Below are 24,001 nucleotides of genomic sequence, written 5' to 3'. Positions count from 1 at the left end.
GAGGAGATATCTATAAAAACGTGGTCCTGAGAGAACCTGGGAAGCTATGCCTAATTTACCTCCCTAACCGTATCACAAGAGAAATGAATGGAATTGGAAAAGCACCCCCGTGCACCTGCCCATGAGACTGCAGCATCAGGATGATATCACGTATTGGAGACTGGAGGTCTCTCACTTCAAAATGAGCTACAACACACCCCATAGTGTCCGAAAACAGCCTCTTGCCTGTGGGGAAACATCTCGAGACGGACATGTGTCCTCCTAGGCTAGGTGAGGTTTTTAAGGCTGGATAGGTAAATGTTGTAGTTCTACTTCCCCAAGTGGACCATTCCCAAAACAGAAGGAAACAGCCCCTAGACGAAAAGTGGAAGGAAGCCATCCAGTTCAGTTTGATGAACAAGGCAAGACAGATGGAACTCTGACTCCGCATTATGTCCATTCTCCATGCCAGAGATTACCACAGAAATTAACATGGGGATGGGAAAAAGCTTCCCCCAAATACTCGGGGAGATGCCTCAGTTATGGTGCTACATAAAAACTGTCCTAAACATCAAATTTCTTAGACAAGCTTCATTTCAGGTCAACAGGGAGACCCCCGCTTCTTCAGACCCTTTAGCCTATGTGGCATTCTCAATTCCTTAAAGGGAGTGTAGGCACCCAAAGTGTACTCAAAACTCAAGGTCACACTTCCTGAAATGCAAGAAAGCAGCCAAACCATCATCCATGCAGAGCCTCCAGCCTTCACCACACACGCAGGCTTGGACAGAATCCTTGGCAGCCATTTAAACTCCGGCGGCTCTCCCAGATGTGCACCTAATTTTAGCAGACCATGGCCCCTCCACCCCCCACCATGCTTCCTCCCCATGAGATATCCCAAGCACATCAATGGCTTTGGCAGGAAACTTCCATGGAAGTGAAATGATGCCCCCCCCCCCCGCCTGCTGGGAGGCAGGGAAGGAGAGGTGGGAAGCATCCCCCGCCCATGGAAGTTCCTCTCCAAAGTCTGCAAGCTGTCGGTTTGTGTGTGGACGGCCCTGCCCAGCCCCCTGGCCCCAGAAACAAAATCCAGACTCACTGTGGAAGCTGCCGGTGCTGCTAGCCTCTGTCGCTGCCATGACACGCTGATCGGGCCCTTCTGGCATGGCCCTTCCTGACAGTGAATGGAGGAGAGAGCGGGGTAGGGGAAGAGAGAATAAAGGATGAAGGCAGAGGAAGAAAGCATGGAAGGATGAAAGAAGGGAGGATAAGGGGAGTGGGTGTATCTTTAAGTGAATGGCGAATCTCCTGGCATAGCCTCCAGACACCTGTCATACCACTAGGGGAAAAGGCTGACAGCATCAGCCCAGCTCCAAGGCCCTCACTCAGGAGTCCAACCAGAGATGCTACCCACAGCTCGGCAGGCACACCATCACACCACTCTTAATACATGGCACCCAGCTGTCTTCCTTTTGGTCTTCTACCAAGATCCACTGGCTTCCCTCCAAGGGCTCAGTTCTACTTCCAACAAGATGAGCCTCTCGGCCAACTACCACTCTGAAAGGAAGAGGGTTTTATCCAGAATTTTCACCCCCTTAAGTCAAAGAAATAGCACCTCTCCAAAGTTTCGGAGGGAATAGCTGTCCTTCCTGTCTCCAACAGAAAAATCACTGAATTCACCACCACTTTCAGGGCTTCCTTCCCAGATGCCCTTCCCTGCCTGCCCAATTTGGAAAAGGGGTGAGCTAGCCAGATGTCACCTGTGTGGAGCCTCAGCCTTTCTTCTCCTTGGTATCAACAGAGTCAGTGTGTACAGACTCCATTACCACTTGGGAAAAACTCATTCCCCTTAAAAGGCCTCTTGAGAAGTCAGAGGAGTAGGTATGTTAGGCAGCTTTTGAGAAGGGATATGCAATGACTTAGCAATGGCATTTCTCAAGTGCCTCCCAGGTCAAGAGCTGTGTTCAAAAGACAAGAGACAAAGCCCCTGCTCTCAGTCAAACCAGAGGCATAGAAGCATATCAAGGACCCAACAAAGAAGAATATTCATGAAGCAACACATCTCAATAGGGTGATACTGGGGAGACCATCCAGTGAGAACAGTGAAATGGGACCACTGGGTTTGATGGCAGTGAGGAGCAGACAGAGAGAAAGAACAAAGAGAAATACGAAAGAACAAATGGTAAGTCGAGAAGAGAAGACATTATGGGCTGAATGATGTCCCTCCCAGAATTAATTAAGCTGAAGTCCTAGCCCCCAGTCCCTCAAAATGTGACTGCATGTGGGGGCGCCTGGGTGGCTCAGTTGGTTAAGCGGCTGACTTCGGCTCAGGTCATGAGTTTGAGCCCCGCGTCGGGCTCTGTGCAGATAGCTCAGAGCCTGGAGCCTGTTTCAGATTCTGTGTCTCCCTCTCTCTGACCCTCCCCCATTCATGCTCTGTCTCTCTCTGTCTCAAAAATAAAATAAACGTTAAAAAAATTTTTAAAAAAATGTGACTGCATGTGGAGAGGTAAGTAAGATAAAAACAAGGTCATGTGGGTGGGTCCTAATCCAATACAACTGATGTCCTTATAAGAATAAGAAATTTGGGGGCACCTGGGTGGCTTAGTTGGGTAAACATCCAACTCTTGCTCTCTCAGCTCAGGTCATGATCTCACGGTCCATGAGATTGAGCCCCACATTGAGCCCCAGGCTGATGGTGCAGAGCCTGCTTGGGATTCTCTCTCTCTGCCCCTCCCCTGCTTGCATGCATGCTTTCTCTCTCTCAAAATAAATAAATAAACTTAAAAAAAAAGAATAGGAAATTTGGTCACAGACATTCACAGAGGGAAAAAGATGTAAAGAAAGACACGGAGGAAAAGACAGCAAGTACAAGTCAAGGAGACAAGCCTCAGAAGACGCCAACCATGCTGACACCTTGGTCTCAGACCTCCAGAAGCACGATGAAATAAGTTTCTGTTGTTTAAGCCTCCAGCCTGTGGTGCTTTGTTACAGCAGCCCTAGGAAATGTATACGGAAGGTATCAGACATGTTGGAAATGAACAAGCACCACTGTGGAATGAAGGCAGGCTGGCTGGGGTAGAGCTGAGAGGACTTCTTGTGGGAGGGGGCCAGGAAGCAGTTTGGCAGACAGTCTGAGGGCCCTGGGGGCCAGGGTAAGACATTTATAATTTTGTGAAATGAAGATTCACTCAAATCTCTTAAAGAAGCAGCTGGAATGATGGAAGGTTTGAAGAGTATGGGCAAGGTGACTCTGAATCTGAAGGTACATTCGTTGATCCAAGAGTTGGTCTGGTCATGGAGTGGACTAGGGTGCTTCCTGACAACATACAAAGAACAAGTAACACTGAAGTAAAGAGAGAGAAAGATCAGGTAAGGAATCAGGTATAGATGATGAAGAGACAGGTTCAAAAATGCCTCCCCTTTGGGAAATGTCCCAAGAGGGTTTTCACTCATGCTAACAGGCTGCTGAGTATCTGCTTGAGAAGCAGGAGGTGGCCATGGTGAGTTTTATCTCCAACAAGCCAAGTTTCAATCACCAGTGAATTCTCCAGGGGAGGTTAACAGCTTAAGCAATCAAAGAGAGAAGAGGTGGAGGCTAAAAATGTAAATTCAACCAGCTTCTGCCTAAAAGCAAAAAGGCATTATAAGCATATGTGTGTGTGTGTGTGTGTGTGTGTGTGTGTGCGAGGTTTCCCAAAGTAGATGTCTAAAATAGCAGCACCAGAACTTTAAAGGAGAGCAAAAAGAAAAACCAATAGATGAGGTAAAGAATGGCTGGGATAGGGAAGAAATTGTGGAGCCAGGCATCACGAAGGCACTGAACAAGAATGTTAAGTGGTCAGGGAATGGAGGGTGGAGAAAAGAATGGGGCAGCTATTAATAAATGTCATTCAACAGTTCCAAAAAGGATTAGAATTTTTAGAGGAAAGGCATTTGAATTTTGCCAAGATGAGATAATTAGTGACCCCCAAAACTTACAGTCAATGAAGTGCTGAGATCAGAAGCCCAAAAATTAAGACAGAAGATAAAAGCAACCTATTTCAGTAGTCGAGGAGACACATGCCAGTTGGAAGGGGCAGAAAGGTCAAATGAAGATTTTTCTTTAATGTAGAAGAGATAGACCATGGATTTTGGAGTACAAAGAAGGGAGGAAGTCTTCAAGGTTTCAGAGTGGGACAGACACAGTCCCAGAGAGCAGTGGGCTAGAGAGGGCAGGTGACACGTGGTGAGGTGTGAGGGAGGCGAGAAAGAACACAGACGCGAATTTGTAGATATGGAGAGGGTGAAAATTTCATAGCGTCACAGAAATATATACTTGACACACTTCCTCGTGCATGCATAATAATGGCTCTTTACTTTTCTGCTTTATACCCATCTAAGCACTTTCTATTATAGGGTTGACTCAGGATCTCAGAACTGGGGCAAAAGCAAAACTTTGAGGTCACCTACTGCAACCTCATGTTCAATGCAGGTGTCTCTATAACATGTCTAAAATGTGGTCATCTCGATTTCCTGGAAAATTCCCCAGAAATGAAGAACCCACCGTCTTACTGGGTGGTCTGTTCCATTTCCACATGGTACAGGTAACTGCCTTGGGGCATGGTGCTTCACCAACCTAGAGTTTTCTGGCCCTGCCACATCCGGAGGTAAGGGAACATGTTGCAGAGCCCATTTACCAGGCCAAAATGATGGAAAACAATTCCCCAGATGATATCTGAATGGGATGAAAACTGGTTTTGTGATTTCTGATTGTCCCAAACTGCGGCGCCCTGGAGCAGCATCCCAGGTCAGTCATTCACCAAGAGGTACACCTGCCTCCTTGTTTATTTCACTGAGCAGACATTTGCAGAAAGCCTACTGTATATCAGATATGGAGTTTTGTGACTGGAGAATAAGGCATGGGTGGTGCCCTTTCAGAAATCAAAACTACCGTGAACAAGTATGTGCTGACAGATGTTCTCAAGAATACATTTTCACAATAAAAATGTAAAAAAAAATCACTTCCTACAACATATTTGAGGTATTAGGGCAGCATTCCTCACCTCTGATGACCATGTCCTCTGCTCCGGGCATTTCTTCCCTACCCTTAAGTTTCACCGAATTTGTGTTAACATTTTTGGGACTATGCTTGGCCCAAATCACCTTACTGGTGCTGGTTTTACTACCAAACTGGAGATCCCAAACTCTCTGAATTAGGGTCTCCTTGCTTGTTGCCTCCTCTTCCTTAAATATCTTTGCCACAAAGCCCAACTAGAAAAAAAAATGATGGAGCTGACTTATTATAGGCTCACAGTTCTAACTCTAAAGCCTACCTGACCTCATAGAGACCCTACTGTACACTATTGAAAACTTCCTTTCAAAAATGACCTTGCATTCCTTAAAAAGCCTTACCTATGAATCAGCACACTGAACCCAATCTGCCCTGCCTTATTTTTGTGTGTAATCTGAATAATACTAATTAATCTCTCTGAGCCTCAGTTCACTGGTAGGAATAACAATACTGGCTCAATTGACTTCCAAGTACTTCAATGATGATCAGAGAGAAGCACTGGATCTGAGATGGGGGACCAATATTCTTGCCTCAACTCTACCACTAAATAGATGCATGAACTTGAGAGATACCTGCTCCCTCTCTGGGGTTCAGTGTCCCCATCTGTTAAGTAAGTGGGTTTGACAAGATGACCTCCAAGTTTATTTCTAGCCAGGATTTCACAAGTTTACCAGCATAGATTGCTTACATAAATTTTACCCAGGCATTTATCAAGGACTCTCATGAAATACTTTTGAACAAAGAGGTCAGTATGTGGAGAAGAAGAGTCCAAATGGCAGGAATCATAACCATAGAATAACTATATTCAAAGAATGCTGATAATTGGGTCAACATCTGCTTGGGAGCAAGACTCCAGCAGCAAATCCAAGCCTTGAGCTATTGTACATTCCAAAAAAAAAATTAAAAATACACTTAATTTCTGGTACATTGTACATTGATAATAGTTGCAGGTGGCACAGAGCTGGGAGGAAAAGCTATATCTAGACCACAAAGAAACCTTGGTAGAGTGGAATACGGAACCAAATCTAACAAGAAGAAGCCACATTTGCTATACATAAGATCAAAAAAAAAAAAAAAGCCAGAAACAACAACAAAAACATTTAAGTGAAGAGTGAAAAAAAGCAAGCAGAAGATAATTTAAAATGTTGGGATACTAGGGTCATCTCTGTGAACTTGGGCATATAAACCTAAATTAGCCCCAGTAATTCAGGCCCACCTGCCAAAATCCTCCCTCTGTAAATGATCCTTCAACACAGATAGATATATTCAATAAACTCACATCGACACCTTATTAGATCTCTTCAACTCTGAGAAGCTAAGGTTTGAGCATGACTAAAAGGATGCAGTAGAATCCTTGAATTGAGAGCACTGATTGGGATGGGATATACCATAACTGGGACAATATGACACAGGTACCACTAATTCCCTTCCCTCTACCCATGGTAGACATCACCAATTAATCCCACATGCTTTTTCACTGATTCTGGATGCAACCGCCAACTTCCTCTTATCATTCTATGCTGAGGAACCACTTTCAGTCTAGGAGAACTGGTACCTTCGGGGCACCTGGGTGGTTCAGTGGGTTAAGCATCTGACTCTTAATTTTGGCTTGGGTCATGATCTCACAGTTTGTGAGTTCAAGGCCTGCATCAGGCTCTGCATTGCTGACAATGCAAAGCCTGCTTGGGATTCTCTCTCTCTCTCCCTTTCTCTGCCCCTCCCCTGCTTACATACACACTCTTTCTCTCAAAATAAATAAACTTAAAAAAAAAAGAACTGTTACCTGAGATCTACTTGCCATCCCTGCAGCCCACAATAGTTGGCATCAAGGCAATTCGATTTGCAAGCAACAAGTCATGTTTTAGGTATAAAGGACATCTAGCGACATGGAAAGCATTAGCGGTTCTGACAGTAAAGTGACTCCTCTCCATTTAGAAATGAAGAATACAAGCTGGTCTCTTTAAGATCAGCAAAAAATGGCTGAAAACAAGAATATATGCCCAGGTCATCTGTAAGAGCCTGAGTGGTTTCCAGGCCTTCATAGCTCAATTGTACCCTGATTGATGCAAATGAAGAAAGAATATGTCTTTCAGAAGGGGGACTGGCCGGTCATAGAGACCTGGGAAGGGAATGACACGGAATTGGACGGTGGCAGTGTTCATCCCTTCCTGGCTTCTGTCAGGAGAGAGACGTGGACTTTGGCAGAAGACTTGGAGTACTTCTGAACTTCCTGGAAGGTCTCTGTTATCAAATGGATATGGGTATATCAGTCTCCCTTAGCTGGACGCTTCTAATAGTTTGATGCATCTGACTTTCTTGCTTTGACTTCTTCTTTAAGCAACCTTCTCAATATGATCAGTCTTCCCACACGGACTGGCTTATTGGGAGTGAATGCTTTGATCATATAGCCTTTGAATAATCTGGCCCCCTGTGTGCATTAATAAGTTGTCCTTCGGGTGCTAACTGAAGTCTCATGGGCGTTTTAATTATTGTGAGACATCCCCTCAGGCTTCTTCACTGATAAGCAGATGTTTGGGCCTTTGGTGGGGAATCAGATCCCAATATATCTACCCAGAGTCCCCACATAATGATTATTGGTGTATGGCAAGTGGGGACTTACAAGGAGCCATTTAAAATGGATTAAATGCTTAGGCCATTATTCCTTACCCATTACAAACATTTGACATGGGATTATATATTTTTTAATTAAGCACTTTCTTCAAGCATTCTCATAAAAACAGAATAGGTTCCTTTGCTTTCTAGGAAACTACAGGCCATGCAGATGCCCATATAGCTCAAGGGCATGAACAAATAAATAAATACAAAGACCAGGAAGCTGGGGGTTTCCCCAATGGGTAAGAAAAAGATCAACTTCAAGAACAAACTGGGCCACAAATCAAAGGTCAATCCTGGCTGTAGAGGTGAAAGAGCGTGACTCAACAAAGAAACGGTAGCCAAGGTTGTCATGGTGATTGGCAGAGTGGGACACATGGCATGCTGACCACCCTTGCCAATCAACTTTAGGACGTTGATGAACTTGACTCATTTTTTCCAGAGTGTACATGATCGTTTTCTTAGCGGACTATACTGGTGGTCATGGTGGTTAAGGGTGGTGATGACAGGGGTCATAAAACCAACAGTACCCAAGCCAACAGTTCAACACTCTTGTATATCCATCATCTCATGTTATGCACAATAACGTGCAGTGACCATCATGCTGCATATGACAAGAGAGAGAAAGGAGGGAGGCCTAGTTAAACCAGCCTTTTATATATATCTATAGTTATTGCCTATATACGTCTATCTAATATCTACATCTATATCTTACCTATATCTCTCTATACAGATATTGTTTTTATCCCCAAGGCTCTAGTTCTCCTGACCCCAAAATCTTCCTTTGGGGCAACAAGGGATGGCACACATTTAGGATGCTTGGAGAATGAGCTCTGATTCTGAAGACCTTCATCTACCATAGAATTCATGGTGTATATTTAGCAGAAGTTAGCTCCTAATTGGAACCACCAATTCTACAATGGGAAGCTCTATCTTTGAACAACGAGATGCTTTCTCTTTCCTCCTGGGCTTCCGACAGACCAACTCAAGTGTCTAAACCAGTCCCAGAGGAATAAGTGGTTTTGCTTTGTATTTGCCCGAGTTGTCTCGAGGCTCTTTTCCCTTCCAATTTTAGTACCCAGCACCCAAACCCACGATAGGAAATACCTTGCCTTGTAATTTAAAATTATTTAAAATTTCTTATATATAATTTCTACCTTATTCACTTACATAGAATAATAATTACCATCTATTGAGTGCCTAACAGGTATCAGGCAATTTGCATACATTATCTTATTTAATCTGCACCAAAGAAGAAATTGTTTCCCCCTCCCCACCCCCCTCTTTCTCTATCTATTTATCTCTCTGTTTCAGATGAGGATCTAAGGCTTAGAGAATTTATGAAATTTTCCTAAGGTCACATAGCTCATAAGCAGAAGCTCAGAATTCAAAGGAATATCTATCTACTTGACTCCAGAATTAATGGGTGTTCTGCCCACTTTCTCTCAGGTCTTCCCTCACCCCTACCTCAACTTTGTCCTGTGGGATTAGCTAGGCTAAACCTGAAAACAAAACCAACTAGGACTAAAACTCGCGTTCAAATTTTTGAATTTCAGATGCTGTACTGACCCGGTCCTCTGCCTCTTCTTCCTCCTCCCACCCAAGCTTCTCTCCCCCTCCAGTTTAGATAGAGCACCCCCTCCAGTTTAGATAGAGCACAAAGTCTTGGGTTTTGAGGACTAGGAGACAAACAATTCCCTACAGGAGGAAGTCAAGGGAACACACTGTTCTCTTTACATGCAAATATCTTAATTACAGCTGGTAAAGAAGATATTTGTATGGAAATTTATGTATCTTTATATGTTCTGTATTCAGTTTGCCTCAGAAAAAAAGAAAGGTCTTTTACACTTTGGTAACCCAAACAGGGCCTGTTCAGATACACAGAGGTGTCAGTTGACAGAGGTTCTGCTATCCTGTCCTCCATGTGAGCAGAGAAGAATGAAATGAGACAACATCTGATTCAGGAGCCTCTTGACCCTGCCTCTGTTTCTGGTTTCTTCAGGATGAACTCCAGTGTAAACGTGTCTCAAGTTCTCAGGATTTTCTGATGGGTCATCTCCCTGTCTTTTTTTTTTCTCCCAGTATCTGTCCCTGTGGAGGTAAAGCTGACTATGACAGAATCCATCCCATACCTTGCACCACCATCATGGACAGAGGATAACAACCAGATTTCAAAATTACAGGGAGATGAGACCAAGTCTAAAAGAGACCACTGGGAACTGCTCTCAGAAAAAGGACATTATTTTTTGGCAGGGCAAGGGAAGGAGATACGTATATTCCACTGAGTCCTCACCAGTCAAGATACACCCAATGAATAAAATACAACAAATAATCTATAAAGAGGCTATACTGGTTTCAATGAGCTTCTTAGCATTGTACTGGTGTTGTAATGTCTGTTTTATAATATAAACCATGTTTATTTCTACTGAAAACATAAGATGAAACAGACTTACCTTACAGCAGCTAGACGTAATTGAGGATGTCCTACTTCTAAAGGGTATTACAAATTAGAAAGAAAAAGATAAATCTCTCACTGATAATGGCTTTCCTTCACCACATCTGGAAAGAATAAGGGGGCACCTGTAGAATCCCAGGAGACGCACCACAATAGAGTGAGTAAACCATCTGTCTGGGGTGGTTTTGATGCTATTCAGCTTGGGGCCACAGGGGTGAAACAAATGACATTTAAGGCTCCTTCCAGCTTCATGTTTCTTTAAAATGGAATGATTTGGCATTTGTTCATCTGTTTCTAACACTCTAGGGATACAGACAGGGTAGGTGGCCTGTGCATTTGTGTAACATCCATCCTGACCCTCGATTTTACTGTTATTCTTTTTTCAAGGTGATGATGAAAACTGCAAGAGACTCTGGGTACCCAGGCCTTGGCCTTCAGTTGACCTTCCAGGCCCCACTGATTCCGATGGCTTCTCTTCCATACTCCACTGCTACTACCAGAGCACGAGGCCTCATTGCTTCTTGCTTGGACTATTGCCACAGACGGCACTATGCCTTGGTGGTCCTGGTTCCCTGCAGCCCACCCTCCACGCCACTGCCCGATGACCTGTCCCCACATGCAGCCTCATTTACACTAAAACAGATGATGCAACTTTCCACGACAGTCCACTGGCACCCACACCAGAACAGCTGGACTTCCAAGGCCTGCCGCAGTGACCCCGTCCTTCCTTTACAAACATTTCCTTCCACGCGTCTGCACTTTCGGCCTGCTGAGTGACACACTGTTCTAGGTCACCCTCCTGGTGTGGCAGCCTCCAAGCTACCTCCATGCCTTTGCTCATGCTAACCCCCCCCCCCCCCGCGACGGGAGTGCCCTCCTAAAATTCAACCCACTGACCACCCATCAACCGCTTAAGATCCACATCATCCCTCTGATTAAATGGGCCTTTGAAATTGGTAACGGTAACCCCTTTGTATGAGTTTTCCTCCCTCTGGCCTGTTGGGGAGTTACAAATTTTCATCTTGTTTTATATTCCCTGCAAAAAATTTAATTTCCTTGGGAACACAGACTGCATTCTATTCATCCTTGCACATAGTCAGGGAATTGAATTGAATTCTTTTCCCAACATGTGGACTTTCTCAATGGCTAGAGGATTTGGCACGAGGGGAAATGAACCAGCATGGACAAAGTTCAGCAGACGTACAAAGTGGATTCTTCATCATAAGGCCTAAGGCTCTCACACTGACTTTGCTGTTGAGAAATCTCGGGGTCTTGAAAATATCACCAACCCTTTCTAAGGCTCTTCCATAACATGGAGGCTAATAATCCCTGGCAGCTTACTTCTTCCCTGCAAGTTCTCAGAAGACCTTCTTCCTTTCCAGGCAGAACAGTAAGAGGCTGGTGTGCAAGCACAAACCCCCACAATCAGCATGTGTAAAATGAGCATTTCTCTTTCAGCTGGCTTGAGTGCGAGGGTTTACATGGTCAACTGATGAGCCGCAGAAAGGCAGGAAAATCAGGTGATATTCAAAGCCAGCTATTCACTCACTGATTCCCTGCTGCTACCAGTCTTGTTCTCATCATCACTATTACGTGTGGCTGGAGCACATAGATCTGCCCTAAATCTTAACTGGGGATCCCAGTGCTTAGCCCTGCAGGGCATGGAAGTCCCTCCACAAAGTACTGCAAGAGCTCCACGACTGAGTGTAGGTAAGAGATAGAAGAATGCCATGGCCCCATGTTCTTCTACTTCAACTAAAGCACTTTTCTATCTCTCTCTCTCTCCCCCTATCTACCTTCTCTCTGTCTCTCTCTCTGTCTCTCTATCTTATAAGGGTCCATCTGAAGAAAAGATTTACTGCTATAAAAAATGTGTTGGAAAACTATGCAACGAATCCAACCTTGTAAGTTGAGAAGCAAGAGTACTGACCTAAAGTCAGTATCACCAAAGTAAGTGAGGGGCTGAACCAGAACCCAGCCCTTTAAGCCCTATCCAGGAAAAGGATCAGTGAAGGCATCAATGTATCTAAAGATGAAACGGAAGAATACCCACCAAAGTCCAAACCATGAGTTCCCATGAGGTGACAGAAAACAATGCTATTGGTGTGGCCAGTCCCCTGTGAAGAGGTGAGAAACCTCAAGACAATGACAAAGACAGACAGGAAGTGCCTACATTGCATATGATAAATTCAGGTCGATGGCCGGAAACATATTTACCCCATGTCTGTGGTCACAGCAGGGACTAAATCTTCCTGCCTTCTAGTCACCACATTAGTCATGGGACCCCATAAGCAAAGATGGAAGAACACTCCCCAGCACTAGCATTCCTAAACCCCTGTGGGGAGATGCCCAAAATAACTTCTTCACTTTGTTGCTGGAGTCCCATCGATTGTACCTCAACTTCCTGGTCATCATGTCCTCTCCAAATCATCTTCGTACCAGATTGCTGGAGTGTTCCATGGCTCAAAACACCAGGCCCCACCCTATATTCACTTCTGAATTTTGTGGAATGGTCTCATTGCAGGTAGATGTCCACAGCACTACCACCATGTTGGAATAGGAATAACACAGTCTGGGAAAGTTGAAGGTTTGGAAGTGCTGAGATGGACAAAAGAATCCAAGCAATTCCCATCACTGATAAAACATCAAGAAAGTCTTTCCAACAATTCTTATGCCCATCAGGCTGATTTTTGTCCAGTTACCTTAAATATCCCAAAGAGCTGAAGAAGAGGAAGAAAAGAAAGCAAATTTCGATCACTAAACTAGATCCAGGTATTATGGGGGGAAGCTATTTCAAGGCTGGAGGTTGTTCCCTTGTTTTATCAGGAAGGGGAAAAGGTGGCTGCGATATTGAACAGCTGTGGTCCAGGGCAAAGCAATAACACAGAGTGCTTAAGAGGACGTCGGCTTTATTCTTGTATCTTCAGCCCTGTCTCCCTTCTTTTCTAAGGAAACCAAGCCTCGGGCTCAGTTATCATTACCACTAGAACTTAGTCCCATAGAAAGTAAAACCTAAAAGAGACCATAAAACCAGGATCCAAACCCCAGAACTTACGGATGAAAGTAAAGCCTCTAACTGGACGCAGAGCTGGCATTGAGACCAAGATATCCTAAATAGCAGTCTTGTCCCTCAACGAACTTGGATTCCAAAATGTCTGATATTTTTTGTATAATTACTGTGCAAATCCATTGGCTTTAATCAAGGAAACAAGGTCATAATACCTATAATCAGCATACATCTATCCTCCACACCTTCCTCCGTGTTCATTCCTTCTGTAGCTTTGTGCAGCTTAATGGGACTTAGCATTAAAGTTGTATTCAGAATTCGCTCAAGATGTGTATAACATGGCACCATGTCTACAGCAGATGTTCTGGCCAACTAAAGCTCTGAGCATGCCCAGATGTCTGCTTATAACCATGTCTCTCTGCTAGAATGGGGCACCCTCTCCCAAGGCAAAAGAAAAGAACATACACATAGTTTAGGGGCTGTGAACATGAGGAGTCCCAAGCCTTCCCTTAGCCTCCTAATCTAAGCTAGTGAACTCTAGTCCTATCAGCATGCTCTCTAAAGACAGTGACCAATGATTGCACAGTTGCAAAAGATTCCTGTAAGAGTCTGGAATTACAAGTTGCTCATAAAGTTGAGTTCCTCAAGAACTTCTTATAGCCCACCTACCCCTCTTCCAGAACACAGGGAACTCTGGAGTTCTAGGGCCTCTGAAAGGTGAATTAAGGATTGCCCTGGGGCAAAGAGATCCAAAGAAGACAGTCTACAATAGGTAGTGGATCCCTTCACCTCCACTTCAACCAAAAAGTCCTACTGGTTTAAGGAACAATGTGGCTAAGTGCAGTGCAGTATTCTGGAGTGGGTCCTTGGACATTAAAAAGGATATTAGTGGGGCGCCTGGGTGGCGCAGTCGGTTAAGCATCCGACTTCAGCCAGGTCACGATCTCGCGGTCCGTGGGTTCGAGCCCTGCGTCAGGCTCTGGGCTGATGGCTCAGAGCCTGGAGCCTGTTTCTGATTCTGTGTCTCCCTCTCTCTCTGCCCCTCCCCCATTCATGCTCTGTCTCTCTCTGTCCCAAAAATAAATAAAAATGTGGAAAAAAAATTTAAAAAAAAGGATATTAGTGGGAAAATTGATAAAACTCAAAGTTTAGTTTCATTAACAATTTGCATCGATGTTAATTTTTTTAGTTTTAACAAATGTTGGCCATGTATCATGGACAACAGGAGGAAAAACTGGGTGAAGTACATATGGGAACTCTCTTTATGATCTTTGCAACTTTTCTGTCAATCTAAAATTACTCCAAATAAAAATGTATCTATAAAAAAAGGAAATGGGGGCACCTGGGTGGCTCAGTTGGTTGAGCATCTGACTTTGGCTCAGGTCATGATCTCGCAGTTCGTGAGTTCAAGCCCCATGTTGGGCTCTGTTCTGATGGCTCAGAGCCTGGAGCTTGCTTCAGATTCTGTGTCTCCCTCTCTCCACCCCTTCCCCACTCATGCTCTGTCTCTCTCTCTGTCTCTCAAAGATGAATAAATGTTAAAAACGTTAAAAAGAATTAATTAAAAAAAAAAGAAATGGGACCATCACTTTCCTTAGGAATGGAATATAGACTCTCCCTCTCCCTGCCCCAGCATAGTTCTCCTCCAGATAAATAGGAATATGGGTAACAAATTATTAGGATATTCAACAAACAGCAAGGGAACAATCAGACCCCGTAACTGGGCTCTGGCCACTGGGCCGCCTGGACGCGATGCTCATCTTCTGATAGAACCAATTTTCCTACCATGGTGCCTGGGCCTACTAAGGAAAACCTAACAGCCGAAAGCCCAGAGACAAGTCTGCCTGAGCCCTCTCCAAAATGGGTCTGAGTCCCTCAAGGAGCAGTATTCCCAGCTACTAATCCTCTTCCAGGCAGTTAAGCAGGTGTCAGGACACAGTATTCTTGGCCTTGGAGGAAAGATCTTAAGACTCAGGGCAGTTGGCAGCCACTTGCCTAGGTGGGGATGAACAGAGTTGTGAAAAGACCCATCCTTTTAGCGCTGTTTCAGATTTCCAGCTAGGGGGACACCTACTGGAGTAACAACTGGAATGCTCTCCAGCCTGCATCCCACCCCTTGGGAGGAATAACTTCTCTGATTGGTGGGGGCCAGCATGCAGGCCACATCCTTTCCCCCTTCTGATGGGCATCTGTCTATCTACGGAGAACAGAAATGAGCCACAAGAGTTCTGCCCTAGTAGAGCAAAGCCTGAAATATTCCCAGGCTGCCATGATTGGACAGAAAGTCTAGACTGGGAATTCAATACGAGGAAGCTCATTGTTGTTGCCCAGCGAGGCCACCATCTGCAACTATTCTATCATGATACAAGTGCACATTATAATCTCCATCTGTCTGGATTCTGTGTCTCAAAGGGCTCAGAACTCAGCATCTGAGCAGGGAAGAGGTGTGCCAGTTACTGGGTGAGCCTCCCAAAACCCCAACAAAGAGCAAGGGGTATTGATGTCTCTATGTAATCCTGCAAGTCAGCTGGCTGAAATCACCATCACTAGTTTTTAAGGGTAAAAGTAAATTACAAGTTCTTTCACAGCTCTGGCTTCTCCTCCACACACTTCCAGCTATTTGGCTTCCATCTAAGGGCCTCTCTCCACGTAATACAAAAAATGAATTAATTAGTCAACAAAACTTTGAGAATGTATTTTCTTTTCAATTAACTTGGACTCCCTTTGATTTAGAACATTCCCCCTTTCCCCACCTAGTCAACTGAAAGTGTTTTCTTGTTGGTATGCCTTTTTTTTGCTTTCCAGGGGGGATGAATGGAAGCACCAAGATGGCAGGTGGGGCCAAGCTCCCCCATTGTTTACAAATGTCACGTGACACCCAGACTTTGCAAGCAGAGGATAAAAGGGGCACCTCAGGATAATCTCTCCATCTTCAGGATGGGAATAGCAGTAGAAAGTAAGTCTATCTTATCTTAACCTTCCTGATACATCATCAGACATGGAATGATATGCCATTAGAATGGAATGTTGGAAGAGAAAGGAGTTTTGCTTCACCCATAACGTGGCAGAGATTGCCAGCTGCTCACTACCACACATTTTCTTCTCTTCTACCTGAGAACACAGTTATACTCCATTTCTCAGCCTCCCTTAAAAACAGTGAGACCATGCATGTGACTGGGTTCTTGCCATAAGAGACAGGTCCCTTTTCCAGATCAGACCCATTAACCATATGCATTCTTTCATGTCCATTTCCCCCTTCCAGCTGTGGAATGGGGATGGATGCCTACGGTGACCAAGGACAGCACACAAAGAAGAGGGTAGAGCTCCAGCAGCCTGAACAACTGCACAAAGGAGGGCTATTTCTCCAACAAGTTCACCTGCTCATACTGGTATATGACCTACAAATAGGCTTCTATTTGTGTGGGAACCAATATATATACATTTGCATCTATTCACTATAGCAGGTGGCCTAGCTTAACTAATACACTTGGGTAAGCCTTATTCAAAATGCCCATTTTGGGATTAGGAAGACATTGTATTTTAGCTCCAATAATAGTAACACTAATTAATATTTATTTAACATTTATTATCTCAAGAGCTTTATATTCATTAAGTCTTAATCCTTACAGTAAATGCATATGATATGGACTAGTAGCCCCATTTTACAGTTGGGGACGCTGAAAGGTTAAATACCTTGCCCAAGGTTATCCAGCCTGGAATTACAGGAGATGGGATGCAAACCAGGTAATGTGGGCCCAAGACCAAGAGCCTATACTTTTCATCACTGGCCATGGGGGCACCATGGCATCCATGAAATCAAATATTCTACCAGTCAAATCAGTTTATTCTAGATTATTCCCACATCCAAATGGGTACTGTTGACATCCTCCCAGGGGTTCCCAGGCACCCTGATCTAGAATCGCCAACTCAGAACCCAGTGCCTTGTTATCAAATGCCAGACATGCCTTCTGTCCCCCTTATGTGTCTCTGCCGACATTTTGGCATACTTCCCCTCATATCTCCTGGACACTTGGCTCCACCCCCTACCAAGACTCAACTCTGACTTGGGGTCATCCTTGACTCTGACCACCACTCACCTGTGTCCTCTGGACATTGTTCCCAGGTACTTATCCTACATGCTTAGATAATGGATTCCCTACAACATCTGCAAAGACTAAGCTCCCCTAGATGGGCATCTGTTTGCCAGTCAGACTACTCTTGGTCTGGCCTAATCTACTTTTTGCCTAACTCTGAAGCCCCATTCTGACTTCATCCATTCATTCCTATTTTTATTGGGCATCTATAAGTGCTAGGCACTGCACTAGGCACAAAGGACAGCCAGGTGAACAGGAAGGCACTCTCCTGGTCCTCTGGGTAAGGAGGATCAGAGCACTGGGCCCTCGGATCCTGTTTTTCCCATATTTCAGCATATCGCCTCCCCCCCCCCCAAAATAAAAATATCTGCAAACATTTCTATTCTGGAATCCCAGATTCCTCCTCTTCAGGACTCTCAAAACTTTCTTTAATTCCATATTCGACCGCTGACTCCTTACTGTTGTCTGATGTCCTGAGAAAGGTTATGATGGCACCAAAACCCCACCCCTGTCCAAGCCAGTTTAAAAGCCATCTCGGAAGTGTAGAGTGAGTGATCCACAGGAGGGAAAGGTATCTGTCACTGGGCAGAGTCTTAAGAAGACAGAACAAATGGTCCTGGCACTCTGGTGCAGACATGTGTGTTTTCTCTTTCTAAATATGTAATAGGAAATCAGGCAGCTCACCTTTGTAAACCGTTTGCGTATCACTCATCCATGAGCCAGATGGTGCTTCTTGTTTTAAGAAATTAAAAAGTTTTAAAAAGAATGTAAGGAGGAACTTGTCTCCATCTCTCTTTGTTCTTGTGTACACATCATGGAATCTGCGCTGGGCAGACGAACACTTGTATATGGGAGTGTGCACCTGCGTATACACACACACACACACACACACACACACACACACACACACACACACAAGCTCGAATCATCTGCATTTAACTGAATTAGGCACAAGAAACCAGCAAACTCCTAGGCTCAACAGATTTCCGTAACCTACAGTAGCAGAGAGGTGCCAATTTGTCCTGGATGTCAGCTTGCTGAGAGAATCCTTCAGTGTTCTTGCTATATAATAAATCACTGCATTCCCCCCAGAGCCTCAGCTGGTATACCAAACAAAAAGAAATGTTTTGTAAATCACCTGAACATGGACTTCACTCTCAGATTATGAGGACCATATAAACACTAACCAGAGGAACAGGCAAGTACTGATGATCCAGTATTTCTATCAAAGTTGAAACCCTGGGAAGGACATTTTCCAGAGGTGGTCAACTTAAAGACCTTATTCCTCTGGGGCAGCTGCATGATCCCAGTTTATTTTCCAGTGGTCAGGAGGCCCTCCTGTCTGACCTGACAATTCCATCTGGAAACCAGATTATCCCTGTGGCTCTCCTGCCTTGGGTACGAAGGGGGACTAAGGAAGATAATATAAGCTATGGTTTATCCATTAAGTAGTGTATTCCAGGCTCTTTACACAAATTAACTTGCTTAACACCAAAATAACTCTGCAAGAGACTATGTTTGTCCTCATTTTTAAAATAAGAAAATTAAAGAGAGTTTAGGGGAAGTGTGTTGGGGTCCCATGGCTGCTAATGGTGGCATTAGGTAACATTAGGTCCCAATGCAGAATACCTTTGTCACCCTCGTATCTTCCAACATGGATAACAAGACTTCAAAGTTCATTACTGATGTGACCTCTGGGAAATCTACTTCTGCCTTTTGTTTTACAGAAAGTGAGGGCGGGGGAGCTGTGCATAGGTTAGGACATCGTGAGCAACTGAACATGAAGATACGATACAGGCTGCTCTCGGAATATGGAGAGTATAATATCTACCCACCATCAGTGGGATGCGCAGTTTTCCCGCGGTGCACTGTTTTTACTACCATAACTCTCTTTTTTATTTCATACTCCTTGGGACCAAAGACATACATTTTCAAGCCAGCTGGCCTCAGCTTATGCCTGGCTTAGAACTCATGAAAAAAGCAATTGCAGATACCTGGAGAGTGGACGTTTTCCACCTCACTCTCCCTTCCTCAAATTCCAATCAGCCCTGGCGCCCACAGGAAGGAGATGGATCTGCCCCTTGTTGCTCTCCCAGGAGTAAAGAGCATCAGTTCTTAGTCGTTAAAGCAAGAGGAAAGCCGTGTCATTTGGTGACTGATAGAGGTGATTTTTTTTTTCTTTACTCTTCTGAATCAGAATCAAGAAATAGTAAGTGCACTCCTTGAAGTGAGCTTGAAAGCTGAGTCTGCACACATTCTGGTCAGATATTATTTCCCAAGACCATGGTAAAGCCAGCTGAGAACAGATTGGCATAATCACACATCTGCCTCACACAGAAAAACGATGATCCTTCCCTTGCTTTTATCAACACCAACATAAATCCGAGCTCAGCCAGACAGGCCAGCAAACCCCATTACACAGAACGCAAAGCAATTAAATGGTGCCAACTCCAGCCAGACTCAAGAAATCTATGGCTCATGGCCCTTAGTAATGATACCAATGTCTCTCTTGGAAATGAGTGAAAAAATTAGTCTAGATGCTAAAGAAAGTCTCCGGTTTGGTATTTCCTGGCAGGTCTGCCCTGGCCATCCATCTGTGGCTACTGCTACGTTATACTCCCTTCTCCATATCTGAGGATGTTGGATAGGGCAGGTGGCTCAAGATATGGCCCAGCTTGCTCAGATATACTACCTTCCCAGAAGCCCTTTGGTCTTCTTTGCCTCATATTCTCTCCTGATGGTATATCATCTGCCATCCTTTGGTTGTACCGTGAACAAATCACTTCTAACCACAAAGGGCATTTCTTAAATATTTCATTTTTCTTCAGGCCCTGGCTAAAATGAAGTGTCTCGAGTGATCAGTTTTAATGTCTTGGGCAATGTTGTTTAGGCAAAGCCACCAGGAGCATCCAGATAGAACTGATCTGTATATGCCACCCCCAAACTCCCCACCTCCTCGTCCATCATGCCTAGGCTGACAGGACAATCGTATCTGAGCTCTTCCACTCATAATATGATCGTTCATTCCCTACATTCATTCCCCACAATGGCTGCCATGCCTCTTGACCTCCAGAAGTTTGTCCCACCCTTCTCTGACGCCACCTATCCAAACTCTTCACCCATTCGATGTCCCTGAAGTAAAATTTACGTATCTCATGAGGCATGTGCCTTCCGATCATTTTTCAGAAATTACCCGATCTCTGCATCTCAGGCTGCACCCATGTTTCCCTCTTTCAGGGTCAATGACACTCATGCCCACTTGTCCTTTCCCTGGCAATAAAAACACTGTCAAAACCACTCAAATCCATTAGAAGGGGATTTCCAAAGACTAAGGGAGAAAATAATTCTGGGAGAAAAATAAGATACCTATTAACGTATAGAAGTAAAATTGAACGTGATATCTCCTCTCACAATCAGAAAGCTTTTGTTAAAGCCAACCTGCATCTCTCTCAAAAGTTGGCAACAATAACATGCTTTCTTGCTTCCTCTTTCCTAAATCATTGGGGTGATCGTGCTCAGCACCTCATTAACGATTTTTGCTACTTTACTTTGGGTTCTGACTTCTCATTAAGATCTGCCTTTGAAGGCAAGATAAGCCTACCCAGTCACCAGATAATTTCAGAGAATAAAATGTGTTGTGGGTAAGGCTGGATCAGGGACTGAGGTGGAAGATGTTAAAATGTAGTACCAAGTTGAGCTTGAATATGTGTGCACTTGGGCATACACATATACGTATGGGTCCGTTTGCATGAAAAATGAGTATTGATGCAAGTAAGAACACGATGCATATGTCATTGCAACGGAAGAATATATTTGAGCTAAATGTCCAAAGGGAAGGGAGGCGTGAGCTATCGAGAGAATAATACACAGGTATGTCAAGAAGCAGAAGAGGCCAAAGGATGACCATTGCGTGTATGTCTGGGCACGGGTGCGCATGTGTGTTCTCTCAAGTGACAGGGTTAATGGACAATGACAAAGACATGTGAGCGAGGTGCTAGTTCTGCTGCTGAGTCCTGCAGCTGGAAAAGCCACCTTACCCTGTAGTAATCGGTGCTGTAGACATCTCTGGACATGCCGAAGTCCCCGATCTTCACCAGCAGATTGGCTCCAACCAGGCAATTCCTGGTGGCCAGGTCCCGGTGCACAAAGTGCTGGGAGGCCAGGTACACCATGCCTGAGGCAATCTGACTGGCGATGTGGAGCATTTGGGAGAGACCCAGCTCGCCTTTTGCCTGGCGTGGCTGCCCGTCCACAAGGATCATAGCATCTGGCCCATGGGCCCTGTGAAGGGTGGGAGAGAAGACAGGGGACAAGAGAATTCAGGAGATCAAGGGGAGTAGTCGTCTGGATGCCGTGATCTCTGGAATACGCCACAGACATGGATAAAATCTCTCCTAGCCTACTTATTGCCTAGTCTTATCTACCCAATATTACATCATGTGAGTGTGGATATGAGTACAACCAGGTTCCCAGCTAAGATGATGCAGACGTACTCTAATGGATCAGGAAATACATCTACTCTTTTAAACATCTTAACGCTATTCAGGAGTTTCCTGGGTTCTAGATATCTACTACAAAATCTTTAAAAAACAAACAAACAACAACAAAAAAAAACAATAGCTAACTCTTACAGAGCCCTTACTGTTCCAAGCACTGCTTTAAGAACCCTACATCTATTAATTTACTTAATCCTCCCACTCCAATTTTGAGATAAAGAAACTGAGGCACAAAATGATCAGATCACCTGGCCAAAGTCACAGTAGTGCCGCAGTGGCCTTATGGGTAATCAGGAGGCCGACTGAAACCAGGCGGCGTGTGGCTCCGGAGAGCTTTAAACTTCAGGGAGCATTATCCAAAGGGCCAGCTGAACAGAACCCTGGGCTCCTACCCCTATGATTCTGATTGGCTAGGTGGAGCTTGAGTATTTGCATTTCCCACAAGTTCACGGTGCTGATGCTGCCAGTGGGCAGTCCACACTGTTGATTAGCAGGGGTCTTGAGACCACATTCCTACTGTGACCACCACGCTGCCTAGGACTGGGTAACTTTTGTTGGTGGCAGAGCTGGTCGGAGAGACCCTATGACCCTGAAACCAAGGCCTCTGAAGCCTCGGTTGCCCCTCCATCCCAAATTAAGGCCCGGATTTGTTATCCTAATGCCTTGCCTTGTCATATCGGTCACTTTCAGTATTCACTCTTTTTTTCCAGAAAGCCCAATGAGCCGTAACCATACCCAGAGCCCTTATTTATGAAGTTGTGGACCAAGGAGCCCTGGTATACAGAGAGGCCTCAGCCTGTTTTACTGCTTCTCCAATTTCCACTGAAAGGAGTCATTAAATATGAACACATTCATTTTACTGTCTCCTGTGGGATCTGCCTACTTCACCCCTCCAAAAGAGAGCTACGGCATCAGCTCACAAAGAAGGGGCATCAGCCAGCAAGCCTGCAATCTTGTCTACCAGGAGAGGACACTGCAGCCTGCCCCTAAGAGCCACCAACTGCCTTCTAGCCTCTTTTTCTCCCTCCTCCCTTATATTGGGAATGACAGTGGCACACAGAGGCACCAGGAGCTCTCTGTAGCCCTGTGTGTGGCACATGGGGCTAAAGGCACTGCTGAATCTGTGGTGAGGGCTCGGTGGAAAATGGAGCATGTCCCTCTGACCATTCCAGGGGGTGCGAGCACAGCCTAAAGATCCTCAATACCGAGAAACAGCACTGCCTGTGTTAGTGACTGGTTCACAGTTCTGATAAAATGGTAATTGTAATAATTTAATAGTAGCTCTCACTGACTGAAAACCCAGCTACATGGAAAACTCATCCAAGTAGTATACAAATATAATCATTCAGTACTCATAACAGCAAACGTCTGGAGCAGTTATTAACAGTCTTGTTTCCTAGGAAAGAGAATTAAGGTTTAAGAACTTGCTCTATGTTACATGGGTAAGATGTGACAAATTCAGGATGCGAACCCGGGTCTGTCTTATGATAAGGGCTGAGATCTCCAAGAGAGGAATAAATTTCGCTGTGAAAATCCAAGTTCAGGAGGTTCCAAACACCCTACAGATACTTTCCACTCCTCAGGGGCCATTTTTTGGAAATTCAGCTCATAAGAAAAGTTCATTATCTGCTACGGGCCCTTTCCATTCCCCCTTAAAACCACAGCGCCCAAGGAATGTCTCACTTCAAGGACATGCTCATCAGTTTTTGGTGAGTAGCCACAGTGTTCTATGACTTACATTCGAATTCTGAAAATGTCACTATGGGCCATGGGATTCAATGGAGTTCAAAGGTGGCTAAGACCACACCCTAAGTGTCTAGGGCCTGGTTGTTCAAACCTGCTTCCTGGGACCCTGAATTCCACAGATCCTCACACATGGCTGCCCCCTCCACATCTGGGCACTACTTGGAAGTGGCAGATGTAGGAAGCTGAAGAGTGTTAACTCTGCTCTAGTGGTGAGAAGCTGTCCTCCCTGGGGAAGATAGAGTCTGCCCCCCACCAGAACTTCCAACCCCTGCAACCCCATCCAGAACTCCTGGCTGGGGTTCCATTCTCTTACCAGTTCCCTCAAGAGGACCTCAAAATCCAGATGATCTAGATCCAGGTTTGGGGAAACCCTCTTACCACAAATCCGATCTTTCTAGAATAGTGCCATCCCATTGAACTTTTTATTCATAAAAATATCATATACTACACTGTCTAACATGGTAGCCACTGGCCACATGTGACTACTGAGTACTTGAAATGTGGCTAGTGCGACCAAGGACATGAATTTTTGAATTCTATTTAAGTAGTGTAAATTTAAAT

At 44.7% G+C, this 24,001-nt stretch overlaps 1 protein-coding gene across 7 annotated transcripts in view; it reads right to left on the bottom strand.

Moving 5' to 3' along the window:
* The window catches only part of NTRK3 (neurotrophic receptor tyrosine kinase 3), a 397,694-nt gene that overhangs the window by 45,818 nt on the left and 327,875 nt on the right, over window positions 1–24,001 (bottom strand). For 4 of the 7 annotated variants that reach the window (XM_045058828.1, XM_045058827.1, XM_011282744.4 and 1 more), the window contains one exon: window positions 21,236–21,479. In XM_045058828.1, the coding sequence (XP_044914763.1) occupies window positions 21,236–21,479 (244 nt within the window). Of the gene's footprint in view, window positions 1–516; window positions 1,151–21,235; window positions 21,480–24,001 lie in introns of those variants that run through there. The other 3 variants (XM_045058831.1, XM_045058826.1, XM_045058825.1) reach the window with 3 other exon arrangements.

This window comes from Felis catus, chromosome B3 (assembly GCF_018350175.1).
Source record: "Felis catus isolate Fca126 chromosome B3, F.catus_Fca126_mat1.0, whole genome shotgun sequence".
Taxonomy (NCBI): Eukaryota; Metazoa; Chordata; class Mammalia; order Carnivora; family Felidae; genus Felis; species Felis catus.
The sequence above is the reverse complement of the archived record's forward strand: the minus strand, read 5'-3'. Positions and strand labels throughout refer to the sequence as shown.